We start from the raw sequence: 24,779 nt of genomic DNA, 5'->3' as shown, positions 1-24,779 counted from the left end.
TAATCGCTTGACAGCACTAGTTTTTAGTGATGAGGAAAATATTTAGGAAATAAATAATTGCATTTTAAATTAAATATGTAATTCTTAATAAATATTGACATCATTAGTTTAAGTTATATAAACTAAAATGATTAGAGCACTATACAACTGTATTAGTAATACAGAAACATGAGTAACACAGTATTACTCATAAATGTACAGTTTCTTTATGTTACATTTGAACGCATCAGTCGTTTTACTGAGCCAACCTCAACACATCATCACACAGCACATCTAAAACTTTACTTACTTTTTAAGATACCTAGCTGGTATGCTGCTGATTACAACACAGATTTCACAAGTGGATTACTATTTTTAACTGACGGGACTAGCGACAATATCTGTGTGTGCGATTACCGCTCGTAAAAGAAAGTAAAAGAAAGCCCCGGAGAGAATCCCAACAAGCTGGTTCTAGGCAGCTCGGTAACAGTGATTTGCGGTAGTCGTTTAGGGTGCACTCACACTAGGCCATCTGGCCGTGGCCGTTTTAGCACCTAACCGTGCTCAAATCTGCCAGTGTGAGTGTGGCCAGTCTGGCCAGGCCAGGCCAATTTGGCCACTTGGGAGAGGTGTGCTGCTACGGCACGGGCCGCTACGGTACAGATGCTAATGAGCCGACACGCGCACACGCACGGCTACGCAACCTGAGCTGGATGACGTATAGTCAATGCGACGACCACGGACATAATAAAGGCGACGAGCCTTCTTTCCCATTAAACGGTAAACATCGCGTCAAGCGGTTCAACTGTTGGTGTGTTCTCTGTGTTGTTATCCATTGTTGTTAAAACACTGACTGGCGGTGTCACGTTAAAATTGTACCGGGGGCGAAAATTGTACCGGCCTACGTCATCGTTTGTTTACATCCTGACAACCTGCCCGGCAACAGACGACGCGATGCAGAAAACATGTTTCCAAACAACGAAATAACATAATACAGATAGCGGATCGCTATCTGTATTATGATAGATAGCGATAACCCTTGTTTTTGTTTTATATTTGTATTGTATTTAATTGTTTAATCGAAACAATAAAAAAATTTGCCCGCGAAACGGGCGATCACGTCAAATGACAAATGTTTTGCCCGCGAAACGGGCGATCGCGTCAAATGACGTAGGAGGGTTCTTGAAACATAATACAGATAACGGATCGCTAGATAACGCTTGTTTTTACTTTATATTTGTATTGTATTGAATTGTTTAATCGAATTTAGCTAGTAAACTGAGTGTTTTAAGCAGGTTTCATAGTCTAGAATGTTCAAGAACCTTCCTACGTGATTTGACGAGTCATTTGACGCGATCACCCGTTTCGCGGGCAAATTTTTTTATTGTTTCGATTAAACAATTAAATACAATACAAATATAAAGTAAAAATAATTGTTATCGCCATCTATCATAATACAGATAGCGATCCGCTATCTGTATTATGTTATTTCGTCGTTTGGAAACATGTTTTCTGCATCGCGTCGTCTGTTGCCGGGCAGGTTGTCAGGTTGTCAGGATGTAAACAAACGATGACGTAGGCCGGTACAATTTTCGCCCCCGGTACAATTTTAACGTGACAGCGGCAGACTTTATTATGGTCCATGCAGCGGACGCTTGGTGATGACATGTTACGACGTGATGACGTATGTACAAGAGCCTTCCGTGGCCAGGCCACAGCTGCGACGGCCAACGGCCACGGCCAGATGGCCTAGTGTGAGTGCAGGCCAGAGAACAATGGGGCCATTTGAGCACAGTTAGGTGTGAAAACGGCCACACGGCCACGGCCAGATGGCCTAGTGTGAGTGCACCCTTACTCCCCCTTGTGGGAATTTTGTGGTATTTTAACTTTGCCAACCATTTATATACCCAAAAACATATGTGAAGTGCAATAGGAGAAGGAAAAAACGGAAAAGCATAATAGGACCCCTTAAAAGCTACAAAATTAATACAAATCAAAAAATATATATAATAATTCAACGCAACTTTAACGTCGCACAGTTGGTGGGGGGGCGATGACGTCATCGTTTGCGTTTCAGACGTCCACACGAATCCTAATACGAAAACGCATAGGTCCGTTTTTTACTTATCCACCCTTGGATCTGGTTTCATAAAAGTGTGTTTTCGGGCACCGAAAACCCAGGGTCCGTCTGGACGGTCGGCCCAGACACCAAAAAAGTCGGTTCCGTTTGGATTGGGCCTTAATCGGCATTTCTCAACGATACACACGTGTATGTAAATACTTACTATTCCGTTTCTGAGACAAGGTCAAGGGCCTTCATCACATCCTCCAACAGAGACTCCGGGATAAAACCATTATCTAGAGAGAGAAAGACACAGAGAGAGAGAGGGCAAACGGTTGGGACAGGGGTTGACTCAGACAGAAAGTAAAGAGCAGGAGACAGCCTTCCCTGCACAAATGCAGCACAAACTACTCCCACATGACACACACCAACACGCACACCTACCTGGTACTCTCCTGCCCCCCCTCTGTCGTACATTCCACAGCAGTGATGATTTGTCTACCTGAAGGGGACCAATGTTAAATACTAACATGTGTCCCACCAAATATCTTATCGCTCTCATGCAAGCACTAGCATCTGTGGACACGCAAATCCGTAAATCCTTCGGCATAGTGTGAAGGAATGTGCTAATCACTAATTGATAGGTGTTCTGGTCGGTTCAATTCCGGCGAGAAAGCAGACTTTTTGTTCGGACAACCACTGGCACCCTGCAGGGAACTTTGTGCAAGAGTCACCAAATTGTGTTCGGGGAACCCTGCGTGAGCTATGAGTCAGAGTGGCGTGCGTGTGACTTTGAGTCTGGCGCCTTGCGTCCATAACATAGGGAGCCATGCTGACTCTACTGTATGTCACACAGCCAGATTTATGGCTCTTTTCTCATGTTTCCCCAGCTCCTCCACTCCACGGCTGGTGACAGCATGCATGTGTGTTTATGAGTTTTAGTTTGTGGATCTACGCACACATGTGACGGCATGTTTTGCGCGTGTGTGTGTTTGAGTGAAAACATATGGCATGCAGAATGTACCAGCGGATGCTAGAGTGAATCTCTGAACAATCTAAACAGATTTCAGTGCAGTAAGAGTGATGGAATGTGGGGATATATAAAACAGAAAAACAGGCAATAATGCTTTCAGTTGGAAGGTTTTACCTCTATGGAACGAACATACTTCGAAACATATTGTTTCTATAAGTCTAACATCTATAGTGTCATTTTGTATAGCACTGTCTAAATGAAAAATGAATCATGTCGATCCCCTATGTGTAAACTTCAACTCTCTGGTTTGATCAACTCCAAGACAGGGAAAACAAAATAAGTTTATACGAAGAACCTCCAAATCAATCATGCCTTGTGTGTTGTTTGGGTAATTCATATGGGATTGGTTAAACCCCAAGACACACACACACACACACACACACACACACACACACACACACACACACACACACACACACACACACACACACACACACACACACACACACACACACACACACACACACACACACACACACACACACACACACACACAGCGAGGCTGAACTCCCCTGCTCTGTGTCCAGAAGGCGGACAGTGGGTAGCGGTTACGGAGCCACCTGTTCCAACAAGAAGTAGGGTGCGTAAAATACAACAGGGCAAGGATATTGCCTTCTTAAAGTTTAAAGTCGAAGCACTTATTGTTCACTTTTGGGAATGAATGGGTTGAAAACTGTTCATTTTGAACTTTTAATTGAAATTATGTTAAAATACTTTGCTTTTGGTTCCTCCATGAGATGGTCATTGTGGAATGTTCATCTTATCTAAATTTATCTTATCCCATTTTATTTCTTATAAGAGGTCTGTTCGTAGCGCATGAGAGTTTCTGAGTGTCACGTATCCGAGCATTTGTTATCAAGTACCTTCTGGATCAAAAGACTGGAAAACCCTCCGGGCCTGTTCTGAAGTAGACTCAGGACCCACCAGGGACCGCTCCTGGGAAGGAACCAAATCACAGACAGAGAGTCAGATAGTACAGAACCTCATAATATAACGGAAGGCCAGAAATGGCGTGGGCAAAGGTGTGAGGGTCAAAGAGAGGTAGTGAAACCAATTAGGAAGAATTAAAGAGTAGAAGTAGTTAGTAAATCACCAAAAAAAAACTGAAGTCAAAAGATAGATGGATGGATGAACCAGGAACTGGGGGGAAAGAAATACTGGTTAGAGTAGGAGGCGATCAGAGGTCTGTGCGGAAGGGTACAGAGATGGTTCCATGAAGAGCAGAGGATCACATCAGAATAATGAAGAATGGCAGAATGTCTGAGGTGAAATATGAGAAGGGCTTTGCGGAACCAATCGGAGAATCACAAGAGAAACCAAACTTCCTTGAGTGGCGTTGCCTTTTAGACCCTTTATCTCATTAAACCATTTGACAAATCAACACTATGTGTTGAGTGTGAATACAACTCGGTGTCAGCCCTAGAAGACGGCACCAAGGCCAGCGGCGACACGGTATATGTAATAAGAAGGCTGTTTAATCATTTGGGGGTCCATTGGGTTATTAACCGATATCCTGATAAAGCCAGATGGCTTGTTTTCTTTCCAAACAAACAACCAGGAAATTGAGTCTCGCACACAAACACCCGCTGATTTGTATCCAATCCTCCAATTGTTTATTGAAACAAGAAAAAATAACTGGTGCCAGAGGGAAAGAAGCACTGGGGAAATGCAAGTGTGTTCGTATGTGAGTGAAAAGGGGGCCCTGTCAGTAATAATGCTAATTAACATGCATGCTGTCCCTTCTAACTGCCCAAGCCAAACCGCCGGTGAGGTTGGAGTACAAATTGACAAGGCTGGAAACATCGTTTCCCTCCTTGCACTGGAAATGTAGCTTATCCTCAACCATAGGCAAATCAGCTCTGAGTTCAGCAGTAGTGCATGATATTTATCTTCATGATTGTACCTTGGTTCTGGATAACATCTCCATAATCCTCCATATCCTCGGTGGTGCAGCTAAACTCTGTAAAAGGGATGCTTTACCCACTGGCTCATCAGGAAAACAAGGGGTATACCACATACTACATACCAAAGTATCTCTCCCACCCCCCCCTAATCCGTTTGTATCTTCAGTCACTGCTCTGTAAGCGGAGAAGCGTCTTTGGAGTGATGGCGTGTTGGGCAAACACAAAGAACAAGTTACACCCTGATGATCTCCATGAGCAGACCTGTATTGAAGCAAGACGTAGCTCCTTCCAGGCTGTTCACATCTTCCTCTCCTCAAAGATGACCAACCAGGAGGACAAAGAAGGGAAGAACTTGTTTAGGCTGAGGTAGACGCATGAAAAAGTGATGACTTGCAGCTGCTGGCTCTTCATGGAGCAATAAACAGATAGACACAGATAGTGAAGGGTGCACACATTACTCTCATACAGCACGTAGAGACTGGTTATGTTAGTTCAAAAGTCTACATTGATAAGACAGTCGATTTTTCATCAGCTGGATTTGTTTATCTTACCAGGGTTGGCAAAGGTCAGCCCACTTTCCCTGGGAGAATGAGAGTGTGGTAAAGACCCTCGGAAGGCAGCTTCTCAGCACCAAGCTGAACTTAATAGAGAGTTTTGATAAGGAAACTAAAGCCAGAGAGTTGTGTTGTTGCACAACTGTCTGGCTTTAGTTTCATCAGAGGAAAAGCCCTCCACTAATGAATTATACGTTCTGTTCCCAAAGTAACATCAAAGCAATCTCAAGCTTTCAGAGAACATCCTGGAGCTTCAGGGGGTTGCTAAGGCATCCACCTGCACCCATGACGGGTAATAAAAGGTCAAAAGAGTGACCAACACTCTTAGGAATTTGGGTAGATGAACTGGTAACCAAATGGTAAGCAAATTATTTAAAGTGACAGCTGTTGACTGTGGGAGGGGATGGTGCTATCACCACCACATCTACCCCCAGTCATCTTCCGAATAGTCATTCAAAATAGTTGAATTAGAAGTACACAGAAATTATTATAACAGCTAGCCTCCAACAGAGGTTAATGATTGTAGTACAAAATAAAAAAAACAAATGTTTAGCTTGGACATTAATTAAACATGTAAATCATGCTACATGTGTGTGTGTGCATGCACCTTCTTTGATCTGTGTTTTACAGGAAGCCTGGGGAAAATGCTGTTTATTTGGAAAAGGGCATGTGGAAAGCACACCCAGCAGGGAGGGAGATGTGGTGTGTGCGTGCGTGCGTGCGTGCGAGAGAAAGATCTGGATATATTCTAGACTGGTGTACTGCCAGCGTATATATTTGCTTACATTGGACTAGAAGCCTGTGTCTCTGCATATTATACACAAACAAAAATCGGACACAGAGACAAAAGCATACAAGAATGTTCTGTCAACAGTGACTAAGCGTCTTGTTTCTTGAAGGAGCACATTCCAAGTCTAGCAACCTGAATCCGTTAACTCTGGACCTCATTCAGAGCTTTCAGACCATGCCCTTAATAGGCACCAAACCTGGAAAGAACAGCGCATGCTTCAAGACCCCAGTCCACGTTGCCCCAACAATAAACCAGTCAAAAACTAGAATCTCTCTCAAAACATGCAGAGGACGGTTCGGTGGTTAACAATAATGACACCACTGAACACTTGAGATCCCTGAACTGAAGAACAGAATGAGCCCATGCCGTGTTTATTTTAGATTCAGATATTTAACAGGAATAGCTACAGGAGGGAACGGATTATGAACCCTGCCCGCATTGGACTAGAAATTTCCTATCCTGCAGAAAACGCGTGTGAATGCTGACGGCTGAATGAAAAGCGCAAAGCATTGCTGAAAATGAAGAAATATAAAATGAATTGAACTGAAGAATCTGAAAGTAGTAGCTGAATTAGTAGGTAGTAGCTGAAGTAGTAGGTAGTAGCTGAAGTAGTAGGTAGTACCTGAAGTAGTAGTAGTAGCTGAAGTAGTAGATAGTAGCTGAAGTAGTAGCATTAATTGTAGTAGTTGTATTGGTAGGAGTAGTAGTAATGGTAGTAGAAGTATTGGTAGGAGTAGTAGTAATGGTAGGAATAATAGTAGTAGTAGTAGTAGTAGTAGTAGTAGTAGTAGTAGAAGCTGGCAGTAGAAATGTTGAATAGCTTTAATCAAGTGAGATATTTGATATTTGAGTTCAAAATGTTAAAATCGAATTGGAATAAAGTTGTGAGTGTGTCTGTGTGTGTCTTGAGAGAATGACAGAGACATTGCGTGTGTGCGTGTCTCTTTAAGAAAATGGCGGAGCCATTGCGTGTGTGTGCGTCTCTTTAAGAGAATGGCGGAGCTAATGCGTGTGTGTGTGTCAACCGAAACCACTGAGAACTATGCCGGTTTCAAACTAAACTGTGATTCTGAAAAAAGCATAAATGCTATCGAAATTCCGTTGGGATAGTATTGAAGATACCAATGTGTAGATTTGGTAAATGGTTTGAAAGAAGATAAACGGTTGAAAATCGATTGAGTTACGCGAGTTACGTTTCCCCCACTTAAACAGTTGAAGTACCAGAGGAAATTGTTACAGAGTTGAACGTTTTGATAGTTGAATGGTTTCTGTAGCTGAAAGTATGGCGGAGGAGTTGAAGACCGAAAAACAAGCGGAAGAAGAATAAGAATAAGAAAAATAAAGATTGCAATATCTAGAGTGTGAATGCTACAGCATTCGCACTAATTAGAAGAATGTTATATTGTCCACCATTTTCCCCCAACGCAATTGGAGGCTCACAGGCTCTCACTCCTGGTGGGTTGCATTTGTTATCCTCCCCTTTATGTTTTCCTTTGAGTTTACCCTCTATTACACAGTAGAGCAGCTCCAACTCACGCTCCCCTCTCCTAAAGTCTTCCACAGGCCTTTCTCCTCCCATTCTGCCTCCATTTAGATCAGTAGTTATTCACTGGTCCAGCCTGCAGGACCCACACGTCTCATTAGTCATTCAAATGTTCAAATGTATTCACGCAAAGCAATAGTAAGCCAGTGAAAGATTCATTTCTATTGAAATATTAGTAATTCATGGGCTTCTTTTAAAGATGAAGCTTGAGCAGGCTCTGCAACCCCTTCATTATGCCCTCACGACCCACTTACGGGTCACTAGCCTCCAGCTGAGAATAACTGATATAAACTCTTAAAACCTACTGCCGTCCCTCCTGTATTTGCCACCGCCCTCACCTATCCCACGGCCTTTAGCTGACATTCACTGCTCCTGGAGTTGAAAAACCTAACCACCACAGAGTATCTCCTGACACAGGTAGAAACTTGGGTCTGTGCACGCAGGGCTAGCGTTTCTCTCCCAGTCCCTTTGTCTCTCGTCTGCCCAACCAAAAGAGCCATTATGCACTGGAGAGAGGCTCTTAGTGGGCAAAGAGTGTGTCGTCTGCGATCAGTTACAGGGTGACAAAGCAGAAGTCTAGGCCCCTGTCTCTCACCTTGTGTTCAAGCTGCCATCAATGGACTTGTTACATGACAGGCTAAGAGGTGTATGTGTACGATGTGTTCGAGAAGAAGTGGGTGTGTAGGTGGGGTTGTAGAGGGTTAACACAAGGTTGTTTGTGTTATAGGAGAAGAGAAGAGAAAGAAAAGGTGTGTGATGGAGAGAAAAAAAATTCTTTCACCTCACCTAGCATCCCACAAGATAACGGAATAAAAAAAAAAAGAGAAGGGAAAAACCATTGTAACCAAATCTCTCTGGGTAAATAGAGGTTGTACAGTGTGCTTGTTTCAAGTTTGATTGACAAGATAGAGTCCTGAGTGATTGTGCTGCAACAGCAGAGAAAAGAAGGGATACCAGAGAACAGCAAGGGGGGGGGGGGAAGAGAGAGAGAGAGAGAGAGAGAGAGAGAGAGAGAGAGAGAGAGAGAGAGAGAGAGAGAGAGAGAGAGAGAGAGAGAGAGAGAGAGAGAGAGAGAGAGAGAGAGAGAGAGAGAGAGAGAGAGAGAGAGAGAGAGAGAGAGAGAGAGAGAGAGAGATCCCCCACCATAGACGATTGTTTGAGGCAAACAGAGTGATAATTATCCTGGCATCCTTGAAAGGCACCATGGGAAATCAAAAAAAAAAAAGCATCCCTGCTCTGAACACAGCTTTTAGGAATAGTCTGCGTGTGTGTGTCAGCAGTCAGGAGAGCCTAAGGGACACAGCCAGCCAGAGTGGCTGCCGTTCCTTCCAGTAAATCACTGACCCGGGACAGGGCTACTTTACACAAAGACACAAACACACACTCACAGGGGTCCCGTGAGAGGCCGACACGCAGCCTGCAAACCTCATCAGTCAGGGACAGGGGGAGGAAGGAAAACAGAGAAGTCTCACCCTGACTGTCATAGGCAACCTAAGGCTCCCCAAACTCACCATCTTAGCTCTTGGAAAAGTACATTTCACACAGGGGCATCCAAGAAGTTGCAGAAGCAACTAAACCCAGAGGACAAACACTTCAAAAATGGACAGTTAGTATGAAGGGTATGCAGCAGAACGACTCACTCTTTATTCATAATGCATGATATGTACCATCAATCAACATGTCTCGTCACAGGTGGTCTGACTTTTTTTTTTTTACCTCATCCCATCCGAATATACAACCCTCCTCGGTGTCCCACAAACTCTCATCCCCCCTCCCCGAACCTTTTACATGCCATTATAAAGCCTCTCCTCACATATGCGTCCGCACGTGGACAAAATGAGCAAGGGTGGGTGATAGGGGTGTGGGTTGAGGTAGATTAGATAAAAACTCACTAATGCTTTTAGATGGATGGTCTAAAAGCTGCAGTCCCTCCCCCCTATACGGACTCCGGGGAATACAGCCTGGTCCTTGATAGCAGACAGCAGGAGCCGCCAACACGTTAGTGGAAGGTATCAGGTTTGCTCCTTTTGTTGGAATGGATCAAAGCTAAAAGCCACCACACCAGTTTGCCCCTATTTTTGTTCCATATTAAAAGCGATTAATGCTGTACAGAACATGCTTCCTAAACATAGATATGGAGGACTGTGTCCTGCTGAATAACCTCTGCAGTCTGCAGTAACAGCTGTGTCTCACCCTTTTAGCTCCCCCTCTTGAACTCAAAGGTTACGTAGCAAACCGCTGCTACACAACTGGAGGCCAAGGGCGTGGATTTGTTGCCAACTCTTGATAATCAGTGTAGCGTCAGCTGTCTGTATGGTTCCCAATATCCAGAGTCAAACGGATCCAGATGGGAACGCTGGGATCGCATTCCCAACAGGAAACAATCCACCCGAGGGCCCATGGCTGGCACCACACACACACACACACACACACACACACACACACACACACACACACACACACACACACACACACACACACACACACACACACACACACACACACACACACACACACACACACACACACACACCACTAATCAAGATCCTTCTTCAGTGGAATGTATACGTGTCGGGAAGAAGATGAGAGGGAGACTGGGAGCGTGTGCATGTGAATATGTCACTAGTTCCGCTGGGAGAAGTGATAATTGGTAAGTCATCAGTACATCCATGACGACCCTGGATCAGCAACTGAGCCAACATACAAAGCACTCGTATAACAGCTCAGTACTGGGGAACAGATACTTAATCAATGGACTATCATGGGTGTGGTGCTACGATGGACATGGTCTTCCTCTAAATGGCTGGCCATAATATATTTGCATTATTGATTGTTATATCAGCTATATTTGCTATATTGGGTTACACCATCGACAAAGAATCAAACGAGGGACAAGCACACATAAGTTTGAGATACTCAAACAAACACACACATACAGATGCACACCACAAAGGATAAAATGATTCAGACCACTATCCTGGGTGCAAAGGCTTGTCTCAAAGTAAACCAACAACTTCAGTTAGCGCAGGCATACTACGTTTTCTTATAAAGCCCCCTGAAAAAGACTTGCCCATGGGAGACAAATCTCTCTGGGACGAGTACAGACCAAGCCCCAACCACAGCGAGTTCTACCAGCATCCAATGCGGAAGTGACAAACATTGCAGTAGCACCGGGTGGCCACTACAAGGTGGTACCAAAAGTGAGCAATTCTTCGTTGACTCACTTGTTAAACAGGCCGTTTTCATAGTCTTATTAACCTATTTACAGCCTGGTCCAAAGAACCATTCTAGTCAGTATGTTTCAGACATGCAAACGGCACGCTTTTTGGCACGAGTCGCTTTTTTATCATACATTTTGGGGACCTGTGTGGTTCGCGGAGATCCGAAGAGTTTTCTTTCAGGGGGAGGGGGGGGGGGGGGGCTCGATCAGTGCGCGCGTCGAACGGTGCGCGCGTCGAACGGTGCGCGCGTCGATCGGTGCGCGCGTCGATCGGTGCGCGCGTCGATCGGTGCGCGCGTGCAGGTGTCAATAATCCGTAATCTGACTTTCTTAGCCCCCTCGAATCTTCAAAGTAAAAGTGACTCCGGAAATTATTATTCACAGCCCTTGCCGTCACGTCGATAGATAATTAAACAGCAAGCGCTCCGACAGGGTCTCCCGAGGCGTCGATTTACTGAACCTACGATTTACAGTACCTACTAGTTTTCAGAAAACTTCGATAACTTTTGGATGTGGAAGTGGATAGGGTAGGCTACACCACGGGATGAGACCACTGCCACATAAATAAAGGTAAGACGCAATCTTTTTGCTTAAGATTAGCTGGTGCTATGGCGAGGTATTTTGTGTCAAGTGGTCGGCTCCTGCCTACATGCAGGTTAACAGGGAGTTTTGATTAATGGGTACATAATGCACTCAAAATATGTGTATAATTTATAAATTGTCTCCAAATAGTGTTAAAAGTCCAGTTTTGGGAGTTTTTGGCCGTAACGGGTGTTTTCTAACGCAATTCGGCGATGACGTCATGTTGGGATCAATAGACGGGTTTCTTGTGTACAAACAATACTAGGTGCGCGCGCAGTCAGGGGGCAAAAGCCTGCTTCGGAGTGAACTGATATCAATGTAGATGCCGTATTGCTTGTAAGTTCTCCCTGACACAGTTGCAATAAAATGTCATTTTACTGAAAAATCGCTTTGTTTTTCATTGCATCACAAATCATAAAAACACTTGCTGAAATGTCCATGAATTTCACTCAACTTACCAGGTTTCGACGGTTGTTTTAGATGTTTCCAATATCAGGAGCACGGTCATAATGTTAGTTAATGCTAACAAAGTTAAAGTAAAAATGTTTACGGCGAGGCTTCTTTACGGCCTGCCAACATTTAAAAAAAAAAAAAAAAACGCCAATGTCACTGTAAATATAGTTTTACACTACAGGTCTGACAGCTTGTTAGCTAGGTCTTGACAGAGATGGCTCAGACTAATTACATCAACAGCCTTAGCAGCTCAGACTGCACCGATTACCTGAACAAACTGGTCCTCAGCACTGGTGAGAAATTACCAGACCCATATAGTATTCCGAGTGAGGAATGGATTGCAGATATGTCCAAATGGCCAGCTATAACATGGCCCGACATATACAGTTATCTGATTGAGAAGCCTAGTGTGTACACTAAGGACAGTTTGCGTGCATACAAATCTTTGGACGCATATAATTATGTTCTTTGTGGTCATGTGCAAAACTTAAAATGTTTTGACACAAGTTCAGGGTTTTGCGCTTTGAGGGCAGGTGTCCTGCCCAGTCAGAGACAGGGACTAAAGGCAAAACCTTATGATGCCTGGGTGTACGTGCACAGGAATCTAGGGTACATCCTGACAGCTAACTGCACATGCATGGCAGGTTAAGTCTCACACAGCAGATATTGTGAGCTTCTGAATTCACTTATTTTTACTAATAGATCTATCCATCGCACCAGTCTTGCTTCTTGTTGCAGCCATGCTGCAGCCATCATGTGCCAGGTTGAGTTAACAGGGCGCAGACGCACCGAGGAGGAGGTCGCCTGCACTTCCCAACCAAACAAGTGGAAGGACATGTCCCGCAAAAGGGTTGAGCCACAAAAGTTGAAAAACATCAACTTCAGCCGACCAAAGCGACACCTGACTGAGCTGCCTGAAGTCCATCATACACCAACACCCCAAAACATACCAGGTAGCCTATGAGAGTGAACACGCTGATACATGTGAACTATTACGCACAACCGTCCGCAGTGGATTGAATCTTCAGGAGAGTGACGGCTATTAGCCTATTATATATTGGTATAATTTAGGCAGTGTGCGAAATAACCGTGATACTCGCTCGCTCTCGATCCGCATATTAAAAATAAAAACTAGTGAGGAAGAAATAGGCCTACAAACCCCCCGAATATTGACGAGTATTTCGCACACTGAATTTATGTAATAATGCACAAATAATTTCACATTTTTTTCTGCAGGGATAAATTAAACGCAATATTTACAGATCAAGCATTTTAATAAAATCATAGCCTAAATGTTATTTTAAAATTGCTCCCTCTTATGTGACAATCCTTACAAATACATTTCCTCCTTCACTCAGCAATTACAACGGAAGATCTTCAGGCCCTCAAAAACATTTGTCCAGAAGCTGCTATATTCACATCCATCAACACAGCTGCAGACTCGGACACAGACACAGCATCAGACTCTCGCCGCCTTTAGGACCTTCGGGACCCCAATCCGCCCTTTTAATGGCCTGGAGCCACAATCTTCTTCTTCTCTTGGCAAAAGGATGAGATCCTCTTGGGATATTAAACAGTTTCCATCCATCCTTTTGCCGATTCGTGCAGTTTACAGCACAACAGCTCCTGGTCATTTTCGTTCTCCGCTGACTCCGCTGGTAAACAAATGACAAATGTCCCGCTTTCTGCCCCCTGGCTGCGCGCGCACATCTGCGATGACGTTGCACAGAAACCCGTCTATAGCAAACTGCTAAAATAGTACCTACTTTTTCGCATAACATTCCGTTTTGTGATACCTAACAACATTAAATACAATAAATAACAGTTTAAATCTTAATTACCAACAAGCAAATTGCAGAAATTCGTTGGAAAATAAACCCTGCAACACAGCAATTGATTTTAGCCATAGCCACCAAGTAACATAACTTAACCACGGTTTGCGTTCGTACAGTGTTGGGTATATTGGGGATGACGATAGTGGAGTCGGTGGAGTCAGTCTCTTGTTGACACAAAGTGACTTTTGGTCATTCTTGCTTTGCTTGAATTCTTTAATTATTGTGGTGGGGAGTGCATGAGTTTTGGTCAGAATGCCTGATTAGATTGGATGGATGCGTGTTGTGAATTGAGAACAGCCACCTCATGATGTGATATAGCGTTCACTGACAGGGGATATCGCTGTCATTTATTTCTGAAAATAAGCCCCGACAGGGCGAACCGAATCTTGTTTCGCCCCTATTTTCCTGATAATGACGGCGTTCTATACGTTATCCCTTACATACAATGATGTTTAGTTCATATCTCCATGACAACACTGAGGGGGGTGAATTTTTTTTTAGCAGGCTCGTTTTTATTTTATTGGAGGCTAAATGTATTAATATTAGGGGCGCAGTCTCTTGAGTGACAGCTAGCCGCTGACCCTCACCTCGCCTCGGAGGCTAGTTTTCAGGATTAGCATGCTATCTCTGTCATCTTGACCTCGACTGCGTTCATTCCGGTGCCAAGATGCCTTGATCTGCGGTCAAATGTACTAATGGCACCAAGTGGCTTTCGATGGCACCACTAAGCGCGAGTATGTGGGAGCATGATGGGAGCGTTGAATGTTGGGAAATGTATTTTGAGTTATAGGCTCGCCAGTTCCGCTCGACTACTAAAAAACTACATTTCCTGAACATTCACACGTTGAGGAAGAGGCTTTGTAACGGTCGCGGGAAATTCACTTTTTAAGCTAAACAGAAAAATGAAAAGGTATTTCCCTGTATACGGAAGTGGCTGGTCTATGACCAATCAAGGAAGTCTATGTTTTGTAAATATTGCCTCGAGGTAGGGGAAAGGACATCAGAGGTTAATAAATAAGTGTTTGTTCAATTTGTAATAATTACTTAATTTGTTGAATGTGTTCACCACTTCTGGCGGCTGATGTTTTAAAAGAGGCTCTCATAGTCACTTTACTATTTAATATGTTCATTGTCACTTTACTGTTGTTAAATTTGTTCATATAGTGTTACTTTTGTATATACGTTCATATAGCATTTTTATTTTTTTTCACTGTAGTATACGTGCTACCAAAATTATTTTTGTGCTACTGAATTTTTTCGCTGGCTAGCACCATTGCTACCATTTAAAAAAGTAAGCGTACAGCCCTGCCGTCACCTAGATGGGCGTATCTCCCTCCCCCCGCCGTCATATAAATGCCCTTTTTTGGTTAGGAGTCAAATTATGACAAGATGGCAACACTCATAAGTCAAGAGAATTGGATGCAGTTGGAATAACTGAGGTCTGCCCGGATGCTACATCCATTTTATATACTACGTATGGAACAGACACAGGAAAGACGCATTGGCTTTCAGAAAGTACATGCCTTTGTAATAGAAAGACAAATTGGAAATTAAGCTCCCGCTTCCACACAAAACAAAATGTCAAAAACGATAAATTGAACAATATTAAACACATCTAAAGTACAAACAGAGACTAGTAAACGTGGAAGGGGCGCGTCAGTAAATCCGGAATCTGTAGCAGGCCAATGAGTGTGAGAAGGATGGGGAATGGCCACTGTTAGTGTGGAGGGGGTCCTAGAGATTATCGAGCGCGTAAACGTCTATGAGAAGGAGAAAGATTGGACAACCTGCTACATGCATTTGAACAATAAGCAAGCAAACTATTTACTCGTACTTCCGACCTTCAGCTAGTGGGCCAGTGCTATTCAGAGTCATGCACGGGTCCCGCACCCTCCCATACCCGCAATACTTAAAACCGCATCCGACCCGTGTTCCGACAGTAGCGTGAATTACATTGCGCACCCGACCAGACCCTCTATAAATTGATTACGACGCCCGACCTGCACCCGAAGGAAAATTAGAAGCACTATCTGGTGTTTGGTGCAGTGCTTTAGATTGCTGTGCAAAAAACCACATCATCCACTGTTGACGGTTTTAGTTGACTCCGGTTTTAGGGGCGCAGTAATAGATGGGGGTCCGGTGGTATCCCCCCAGAAAATTTTGAATTTGGTCGATTTGATTTCCTGTATTCTGGTGCATTTTGGGGATGGCCATTACCTATAACTTTCTATTCATTCAGATTCATAGCCTACATCCTGACTTGCAGGGCCTGGAGAAGCTTACACTGCATATTCAGACCTACTTTATGGCCATTTCACCAGCACCAGCACCACCACTATTTGACCCATTGTTGTTATTCTGATATTGAGCAACAAAAGAAAAGCGATACCATTGGCCTGGAGCGCATATTCTTGGGCCGATGAAAATCTGTCTTGATAGACAGCAGAATGTTAACGAGCTTATATTGACTTCAACGTGGCCGGCGCCCCTGACTTGGAGGAGGGCTTTATTTCAAGTGAGCAATAAATAGCCTAGCCAAAATCATTGATGTCCAGACGCATTAAAAGGTTGCTGGCAGTGGCAAGGACGGTCTATCACACAATTAAACAAGGATAAACGTTACCTAGTTTCGTTGATTTATAATAGTCGATCAATAGTTGGCAGATACAGTATATTCGAGTTAATATTTCATGGAGGGGCGGCACCCTAGCGCCCTCTTTTGACCCACCACCACTGCCTCCGCTACTGAATAACATCACCAACAAGTCTCGCTCGCAATCGCAAAACACTGCGACCAACCCGCGCTGTTCAGGCGTCCGACTCGACCTGCACCCGACACAGTACATTATTTTTCACCCGTTTCTTCCAAATTGTGCATGTACCCGAACCCGTGCAGGACTCTGCTTCAGGTGCCATAAAGGGCTTTTCACACGGGAGGCGTTTGTCGTGCCTGCTAATGCATTCTCAATGGAGAGGCGAGCGGGCAAAGAGGAGGCGCAGCGTCCTGTCAAGCGGCACGACGACAAACGGGCTCACTCGTTCTGTTCTCGTCGAACGCATGCACATGTGGAAACCGTTGAGACAAAATGTGAAACAGAATTTGAAACAGCACATTGTACTTTCTGCATCTATCATCGAAATATTTATTAGTAATACAGTGAAAATTAGGAGAAATGCAAGTGTTGATTTAAGGTGTGTGCCACTAAAATGTCTGGTTGTACCCCAAATATTTTCATTTGGGGGCCACAGTGCTCCTAGTGAAAAATGTTGGAGCCCTGCACATATTTGTTACTCACTTCTTGGCCACGGCAGATAGGTGAAAAGCCAAGCAATCGTGCTGACCATATAGGACCAAACCACTAGGCTCAGTTCTTACCACTTGGTTTGATGCTTATATCCCACATTTCCCCCGTGTGTTATCCCTCAGTATTGGGCTTACCTTGGTGAAGAGTACAGAGAGATGGGTCTCACTGCCAAGAATCCAAATAGGGAACTTTGGAGACTTGAGGAATGCCCCGACCTACGCAGACACACACACACATTTGCATCAACCATCACCAACAGTTCGTATAAAGTTTCATAGAAGCGTTTAATCTGAATATATTCAGAAAGAGAGTGTGATGGAACATGAACCATTTTGACCCTCAATAAATAATCCAGGAATAAAGTGTGCATTAACCGTATTCAATTACACATTTCACTGGCAGACACATGATTTAACGATCCCATGCTTTAATTAACTGCATCATATCCAGCTAAATTACTATATTCATACTAGGCCAATAAATAAAATAAGTGCAAGACAAAAAACATTCCGTTTTATTAGGAATCAATCTCTATATAAGATTTTCCATGATACAATACTATGGCTTACCTGGGAGCACATGAACACTCATAAGACTATCATATTTTGTTGCTATATTTTCCACTCAAAACCTAATCAATGTGCATGCTGATTTTTATGGTAAAGTGTCAGAGTTTGGGAATTCTGAGTTGAGGCAGCTGCTCTCCCAGCACATATTTTCAGACGGGGCATGTTGCTGAGATTAGAGCTTTGTGTAAAAGATGTGTTGCGCTTAGTACAAAGTACTATCAATTGCCTTGTTTACACCTACCCGATAGTGGGCCCCGATGGTGCCCGATGGCTAAATCAGCAGCTATCGTTATAACATCGGCAAATAGCGTGGTTGCATCGGGAAACACTTACTCTTCCCGGGAACATCGTTAGACAACGGGAAGAAACGGGAAGAAATGCTCAATGATCGGGCAACATCGGCAAAGAACGAACATGTTTGTTAATTTTGGGTCTATCGGGGTAGAATCGGTTACCAGGGGTTGCTATGGGCTAATCGGCTATAATCGGTAATAGAACGGGAGTATAACGTAAGACATCGCAAATCGTTCGGGAATTTTCCTGGGCACATCGGCTATATTCGTTAATCTTCCGCGCTTTATCGTGTTTTATCGTCTTTATATCGGCAACCTCAACACACGAAAGACCCTCGAGAACCCTAGACAAATAACGATTGTGAGTGACCAGATTGTGTTAAGGAAGACCCTCAATCTGCCACTTGGGTATAAATAGGGGGTGATGGATGGATGTCCGACTTTTATAATTACAGGGTACTTCGCCCATTTAGAACCGGCGTTCTATTATTATAAAATCGCTATTGTAATATAAATAGTCTAAACCAGTCTCCCCTTTGCCTTCTCCCGAAATGACGCCAAATGACGCCAAACGCGCCATTTGACGTGTTTGGCGTCATTCGAAATGACGTCAAATGACGCCAAACGCACTTCGGGTGTCTTCCCTGGCATAAATCGTTATGTTATCGTTATAACATCGGGTATGTGTAAATGCTACCCCGATAAATTGACCCGATCATACATTTTTAGCCCGATGTCACCCGAATCACCCCGACTTCCACATCGGTGGTCCATCAGCCATTAGCGGCCATTAGCGGGCTGGTGTAAACGGGGCAAATAGTAGTAGACTAATTATGGTATTTTGGTTCGGGTTGGTGAATTTCTAATTCCCCCAATGCTTACTTGAGGTTAGAGAGCTACATGTTTAACCAGGAAAGTGATGTGCTTGTACCTTGCAGTAGCGCAGAGACTCCATCAGAGTAAGGAAGCCAACAGATGCTTGTTTATGGATACCATGCAACTCTGGACACAAAAAACACATTGGAAATCATTTAGAAAAAAAGACAGGGACAAGTGTACAAAACACCTAAGGTGCTTGCACACCGCCGTGCTGCAACCGCTCTTATAACCGCCTCGTTGGCGGAGGGTTCAGCACGGTGGTGTGAAGGGCCAGGCGTTTTCAAAAGCGGCTGCTGCTGCCACCGCCGCCGAAAGTTAAAAAAAAGAAAAGAAAAAAAAGCTGAGCGGTAGGGCAAAATCTGTGCACGTTCACGTGGTTGGCAACCGCTTCCTGGTCTACAGCCGCTTTTGTAACCGCCTCCCTTCCCTCATTGAAATGAATGGAGGCGGCGAGTTGCCTCGCGCGGTGTGAAATCAGCTTTAGGGGGTACTTCTGCAAAGCCTACACTTTTATGACAAGAGTGCCCTCTAGTGGCCACAGTTCAGATGTAACTCAATACATTTTTATATACAGTGCATGAACAGTGTACTTACCGTTTGTGCTGCATATACATTGTATTTTCAAGCGTGTATGCTTTCATGCAGAAAGGTAATCATTTAAACAGGCCCTCAAAACCCAAGTTTTCAAGATTGCTTTCATCCCATAAGCTCCTCCCCTTCTCTCCCCTTCCTCCTAACTATCCCTAGTTTGTCCACCTATTTCGGTTATCTAGCTACCTGTTTAGGTCTATCCTATTTTAATTTTTTTTACTTACATACGTTCTTATTGATTCTTATTGTTTTATTTTGTGTTTACTCTGTAAAGAGTCTTGGAGCATTTAGAAAAGCGCTATACAAGTTTATTGCACCCTTACGTACTCATGCCAGAGCACTCCCTGTCCCCGTCCCAGACGTTCGAAACAGCATGGCCAGTCACAAAGAGGTTCACCAGACTCTGACTGTAACAATCAGAGCAGATGACAACAAGGCTTAGAACAATGGCACATACATTTTCTGAGATAATTGATCAGAAAATAAAACACCAATCCCTAACAAAAAGGAAATGTACACGCTGTTGTTGCTAGGGGTCTAGTACCTGCCATGACCATGCACAGGGTCTATGAGTGGCTCCATTGTGTCCTGGATCTCATTCTTTATATTTTCAATACCCTACAGAAATAGAGAAGCATAGATGATTACTAGGGCTGTAACGATACACAAACTCACGATTCGGTTTGTATCACGATTTTTGACCAACGGTTCGATACATCCCACGATTTTTTGAAATTTAAAAAGCATTTTATTTAAACAACACTTATATACCAATTAACTTAATGTAACATTTAATAACAAATAATTTGGAACACTGAATAGAAAGAATACTATTAAAGTATAGCTAAATGAATAAAGAAATAACGTGTGGGAGGATGCTTTTTTCAACTGTTTGGTTGGTTTGGTCAAATATCCTTATTAGCACTTCTTATTAGGCTATGTAGCTTAAATAATGACATAATCAGGCCGTATAGAATGCAACATGTTTAATAGCCTAACTTTCAATAGATGGAGAAAAACCTGAATGTCATGAACGTCGCAACGAGGCGTTACGAGTAGCATATGTGTGTGCGCCAGAATGGCAATGTGCGTATGCGTGTGTGAGTGACGTCAGCGAGTGAGTGGACGAGCGAGGAGAGCGAGCAGTAGCGCGTGCGTCTAGTGAAGAAGCGAACGAGTCCGGTAGAATAAAGTACCCATCCTGTCAATAATCGGTGGCCGCTTCATTCCGACCTATAAGCAGACAAACTGCCAGTCAAATCAGACAAAACACTAGAGACAGGATCACACAGGCCCCCTCTGGATAAATGTCGTTCATATCGCATATGAGCACTTCGACGGCTGTGGAGAAATGCGATCCTCCGTAGCCACGGAGGATTGCAGTCGCATACTTACGGCATCGATAGGAGGGGGCGCTGTCAGCAGACTATTATTTAGACAAATTATTAGCAAATTTCAATCGGACAATTTGACCACAGAGTTAGAAAGGGCGTATCGCGCTTCTGCCTTCTCACACCGCGAGACAGGTTCGTGGCTTTGAGTATCGCGATTTTCGGTTTGATACGCGTATCGTTACAGCCCTAATGATTACAATTAGGATTTTTAAAATCCTGATGGATTAAAACAAAGTGGTTACTAATTTACGTTTCAAATTTTGAATTATTGGTTGGGAGAACATGAAGAAATTCAGAAAACCAACATTCCCAACAAGTGACATAAACTAGCTATTCCCATTCATACTTGTACACCTTTGTGAGGATGACAGAATACAGGAACAGCAGGACTCCACAGCCTCCCCTCCAGGTCAGATAGAGAGACAGCATCTCCTCCCTCAGCTCAGACAATGACTGAACAGTCCGCTTACTGGAGGAAGAACACACATTGAATAGACAAACCCCAAAGACAGACAATAAATAATGCTTTCCTGCCAAATTGACGAACAGTTTACAATCAGTAGATTCGGAAATGCTCATTTTCGCCCTTAACTCCATCTTTGTACACACTAGAGCCCGACCGATATATCGGCAGGCCGATATTATCGGCCAATATCAGGCATTTTTCAAGCTATTCGGTATCGGCATTTATAATGGCCGATAAATGATTAAAAAAAAAACAAAAAAAACACGCCCAAACCCGCTGATTCAGCCAGAGTTAGGCAGAGTGAATGACGGAGATCGACGGAGATCATCGGTGTTGCTCATGTGTGCAAGTGTGTTCATGGTAAGTTGGCAACTGTCACGAGACAGACATTGCTTGAATAACAATTAAAAGAAGATCCCCATCAATTCTCTAAAGTCGATAAGCATGACTTAATTCATGACTACCATGTCCAGGTTTGCCGTTGTTACGTGTTAGCTGAGAGTGAAAAGGATTACTACAAATAACCAATGTTAGGGAAATGTGTTTGTTTTGTTGCGCGTTTCTGGATTTTTTTTTTTTTATATATATATATATATATATATATATATATATATATATATATATATCGGCCGATATCAGCATATCGGATTTTTAAATCACAAATTATTCGTATCGGTCTTAAAAATTCTATATCGGTCGGGCTCTAGTACACACACACACACACCCTTTTACATTTCTGCATTTTTAGCAATGCTTTGCGCTTTTCATTCAGCTGTCACTTTATTTTTTTCCAACCATTTACTTTTTCTTAAATGGTGTGCATGTTTACTCCATTTAGACTTTTGAACTTTTGTTCAAATCCCTTCATTTGATTTAAGCCAATTAACGTTTCTTTAGGTCTTAATCTATGTGGCTTTATTAAAAAATATTTTCAACCTCACTTTGTACTACAGCACTCACCTCCTTTTCTGCAGGAAATGCATTTTCTAGTTCATTATTATGCCTTTATATCGATGGTGAAAATATTAAATGGACAAATTAAAGACACTACAATTATTACTCTGGCCCAATAAAGTGTGTAATGCCAACCTACTGGAGGATGCTGTGAAATCGCTCAAAGCCAAGGTCCTCAGCAGACACAGTAGCTATGCAGACAAAAACACACCTTTACTACAGAATGACAAAATGAAAATCCCTCTGGCTGTGAGCAACAGCAAAACACAAAACCTTATGTTAGCAATTCATATCTTTTCTAATTCAAATCACATTTCACTTTAACAATTATTTGATGGTTGACTCACTGGGCTGCAGCTCTTGTGGTGCCTGGCTGCTCTCCGGCTCTGGCGTGCACCGTGTCTGTGATTGTGTCCGTGGTTTGGCATGGGTGATTGCATGAGGGGTCTGCCCCTTAGCCCAGGAGACCAGGCAGTAGCTAGTTGAGGGAGTAGAGCAGGCCGACTCCAGGATCTCACTCAAAGTGGAACACAAAGCAAATTTCTGCTCCTCTTCTATAGGACCAATAAATTTGCAATGAGTTAGGATATTATAAGGATATTATACAGCAACACCCTTTGTTGCTGTATCAGTGTTGACAAAATTATTAACAGGGACAGTTTTTAAATTAATTATCATAAAGCCACAAGGTCCATTTAACCCACCCAGCACTAAAAGGTCAACCAGTTTACCTGAAATGTGCCTCCAGTTTGGACTTTCTTTGTTAAAGAGAACATACTTTAGAAGAAAAGCCTGCAAAAGGTAATTTAGCATAAACAAGTATAAGCGTTTTCATCAATCACTTGTTGGATTTATAGACCTCAATGGAACATTTAAAAAATGTAGTTACTAACCTGGACTGGGGCAATGACGGCACATGGTCCTCCTTCAAACTGCTCCAGTGCTGAGTGTTCATTTTCACTGAAAAGAAACCCTGTGCCACAAAAGATCACATCAGATGGCTTTCTACAACGTCAGAAGAGAACATTCATTATAATTGTGTGATAAGAACAATGTCATTTCTCGTACCTTGGGTCCACCTCCGAAAGATTGAAGCCGATACACCACCACTCGTGGGTCTCCCCCAGACCAAATCCACCACCTCTTTATTCAATTCCGACATGACTTTTTGGGTGTTGGTGAATACAACCCGCACTCTTCTTTGGTCTAACAGCTCAGGGTCAGGAGAAGAGGTCCACTCAGAACAGCTCGCTAGCGGACGTTGCGTTGCTTGCTCCTCGCTCGTCGTAGGTTGGCCAGTCCGGTCCGTTCAGTCGACGGATGTTGCATCGGCCACAGGACGGCCTGGTGGCTGGACAGCTTCACCTCAGTGACCGGCTTCAGACGGGCGGATAGAAAGAACATCAACGGACCAAGACAGCCTGTCGACACACGGGACAGACACACACGGGTCGGTTAGGTCTGTGTCTCTGGCACAAGCCCAGAGCGCTAGTTACCGAGGCTAAACACACCGAGACGTGACACGGTACACATCAAGGTAACAATCAATCAGGTCACATGCTTATTCTCTCAACAGCACCCTGGTTATCCCATGATTGACATCCACTCACCTCTTATTAGGTGTGTGTGCAGAAGTAACGACACATGCGGCTATGGTAACATGATCTCATAGTTTGGTTACTAACAAAATAATCTGGTTAGCGTAACTTATTTGGGAGAACACGTTAGTAGGCTGTTATAAATAAGGTTTTACTTGAAACAGATGAGCTGGCTAGCCAGTGCTACCGCTGATAGCAGGAGGAGGCTACCAGCAGCTAGTAATGCTATGTCATTCAAGTAATTTTCGTTAAACGGCGCTAAATACCACGAGTCACTGCTGTTTGGATATCAATAGTGAAGGTCGTACCTTTTGTTACTTCAGATTCACATTCAGACAATGTATATCCGTGTTACATGTGTTTGGCTTTCCTTGTTTTACTATGACCAACGGCTCTGTCATTCGTTTATTTACAACGTCACGTGACGTGGCTGGCCATTGGTCCAAATTCAGAACGTGAGCTGGACGTGAACGTCGCTGGCCATTGGTCCAAATCAAGAACGTCAAGCAGCGTCAGTTGGCGCAACATGGTGTGTTCAATCCTCGGACGTCAGACTACCGAGTCAAAAGTCGAAGATCTCCCAGCTTTCGTGAGGCATTTCTCGAAGGCACGCCCCCTTTTTGTCTTAATCTTTCGGAAATCTAAGAGTAGACCGAGAGCAGTGATGACGCTCTCAACAAAGTGGCGGCGCCCCTGAAGAGATTTACTTTCTTTGTATTTGTACCACGTTGGTCATTTTAATGTTAAATGCTCTTACACACTTACATTGCTACTT

At 43.5% G+C, this 24,779-nt stretch overlaps 1 protein-coding gene across 2 annotated transcripts in view; it reads right to left on the bottom strand.

Moving 5' to 3' along the window:
* Nucleotides 1-24,455, bottom strand: part of mindy3 (MINDY lysine 48 deubiquitinase 3) — a 52,771-nt gene extending 28,316 nt beyond the window's left edge. The window contains exons 1-14 of one of the 2 annotated variants that reach the window (XR_003978597.1): nt 24,313-24,455; nt 23,475-23,827; nt 23,300-23,379; nt 23,138-23,198; nt 22,754-22,960; nt 22,546-22,597; nt 21,341-21,455; nt 20,137-20,210; nt 19,920-19,999; nt 19,054-19,124; nt 17,395-17,475; nt 3,938-4,010; nt 2,486-3,634; nt 2,265-2,337 (exon numbers count right to left, since the gene is read on the bottom strand). Coding sequence is in view for 1 of the 2 variants with exons in the window: in XM_030371200.1 (XP_030227060.1) it covers nt 2,265-2,337; nt 3,938-4,010; nt 17,395-17,475; nt 19,054-19,124; nt 19,920-19,999; nt 20,137-20,210; nt 21,341-21,455; nt 22,546-22,597; nt 22,754-22,960; nt 23,138-23,198; nt 23,300-23,379; nt 23,475-23,568 (1,061 nt within the window). In the remaining variant the exon portion in view is untranslated. The remainder of the gene's footprint in view (nt 1-2,264; nt 2,338-2,485; nt 3,635-3,937; nt 4,011-17,394; nt 17,476-19,053; nt 19,125-19,919; nt 20,000-20,136; nt 20,211-21,340; nt 21,456-22,545; nt 22,598-22,753; nt 22,961-23,137; nt 23,199-23,299; nt 23,380-23,474; nt 23,828-24,312) is intronic. The other variant, XM_030371200.1, reaches the window with a different exon arrangement.
* Nucleotides 24,456-24,779: the final 324 nt, after the last annotated feature.

The sequence above is a fragment of the Gadus morhua genome, chromosome 11 (assembly GCF_902167405.1).
Source record: "Gadus morhua chromosome 11, gadMor3.0, whole genome shotgun sequence".
NCBI classification, from domain to species: domain Eukaryota; kingdom Metazoa; phylum Chordata; class Actinopteri; order Gadiformes; family Gadidae; genus Gadus; species Gadus morhua.
The sequence above is the reverse complement of the archived record's forward strand: the minus strand, read 5'-3'. Positions and strand labels throughout refer to the sequence as shown.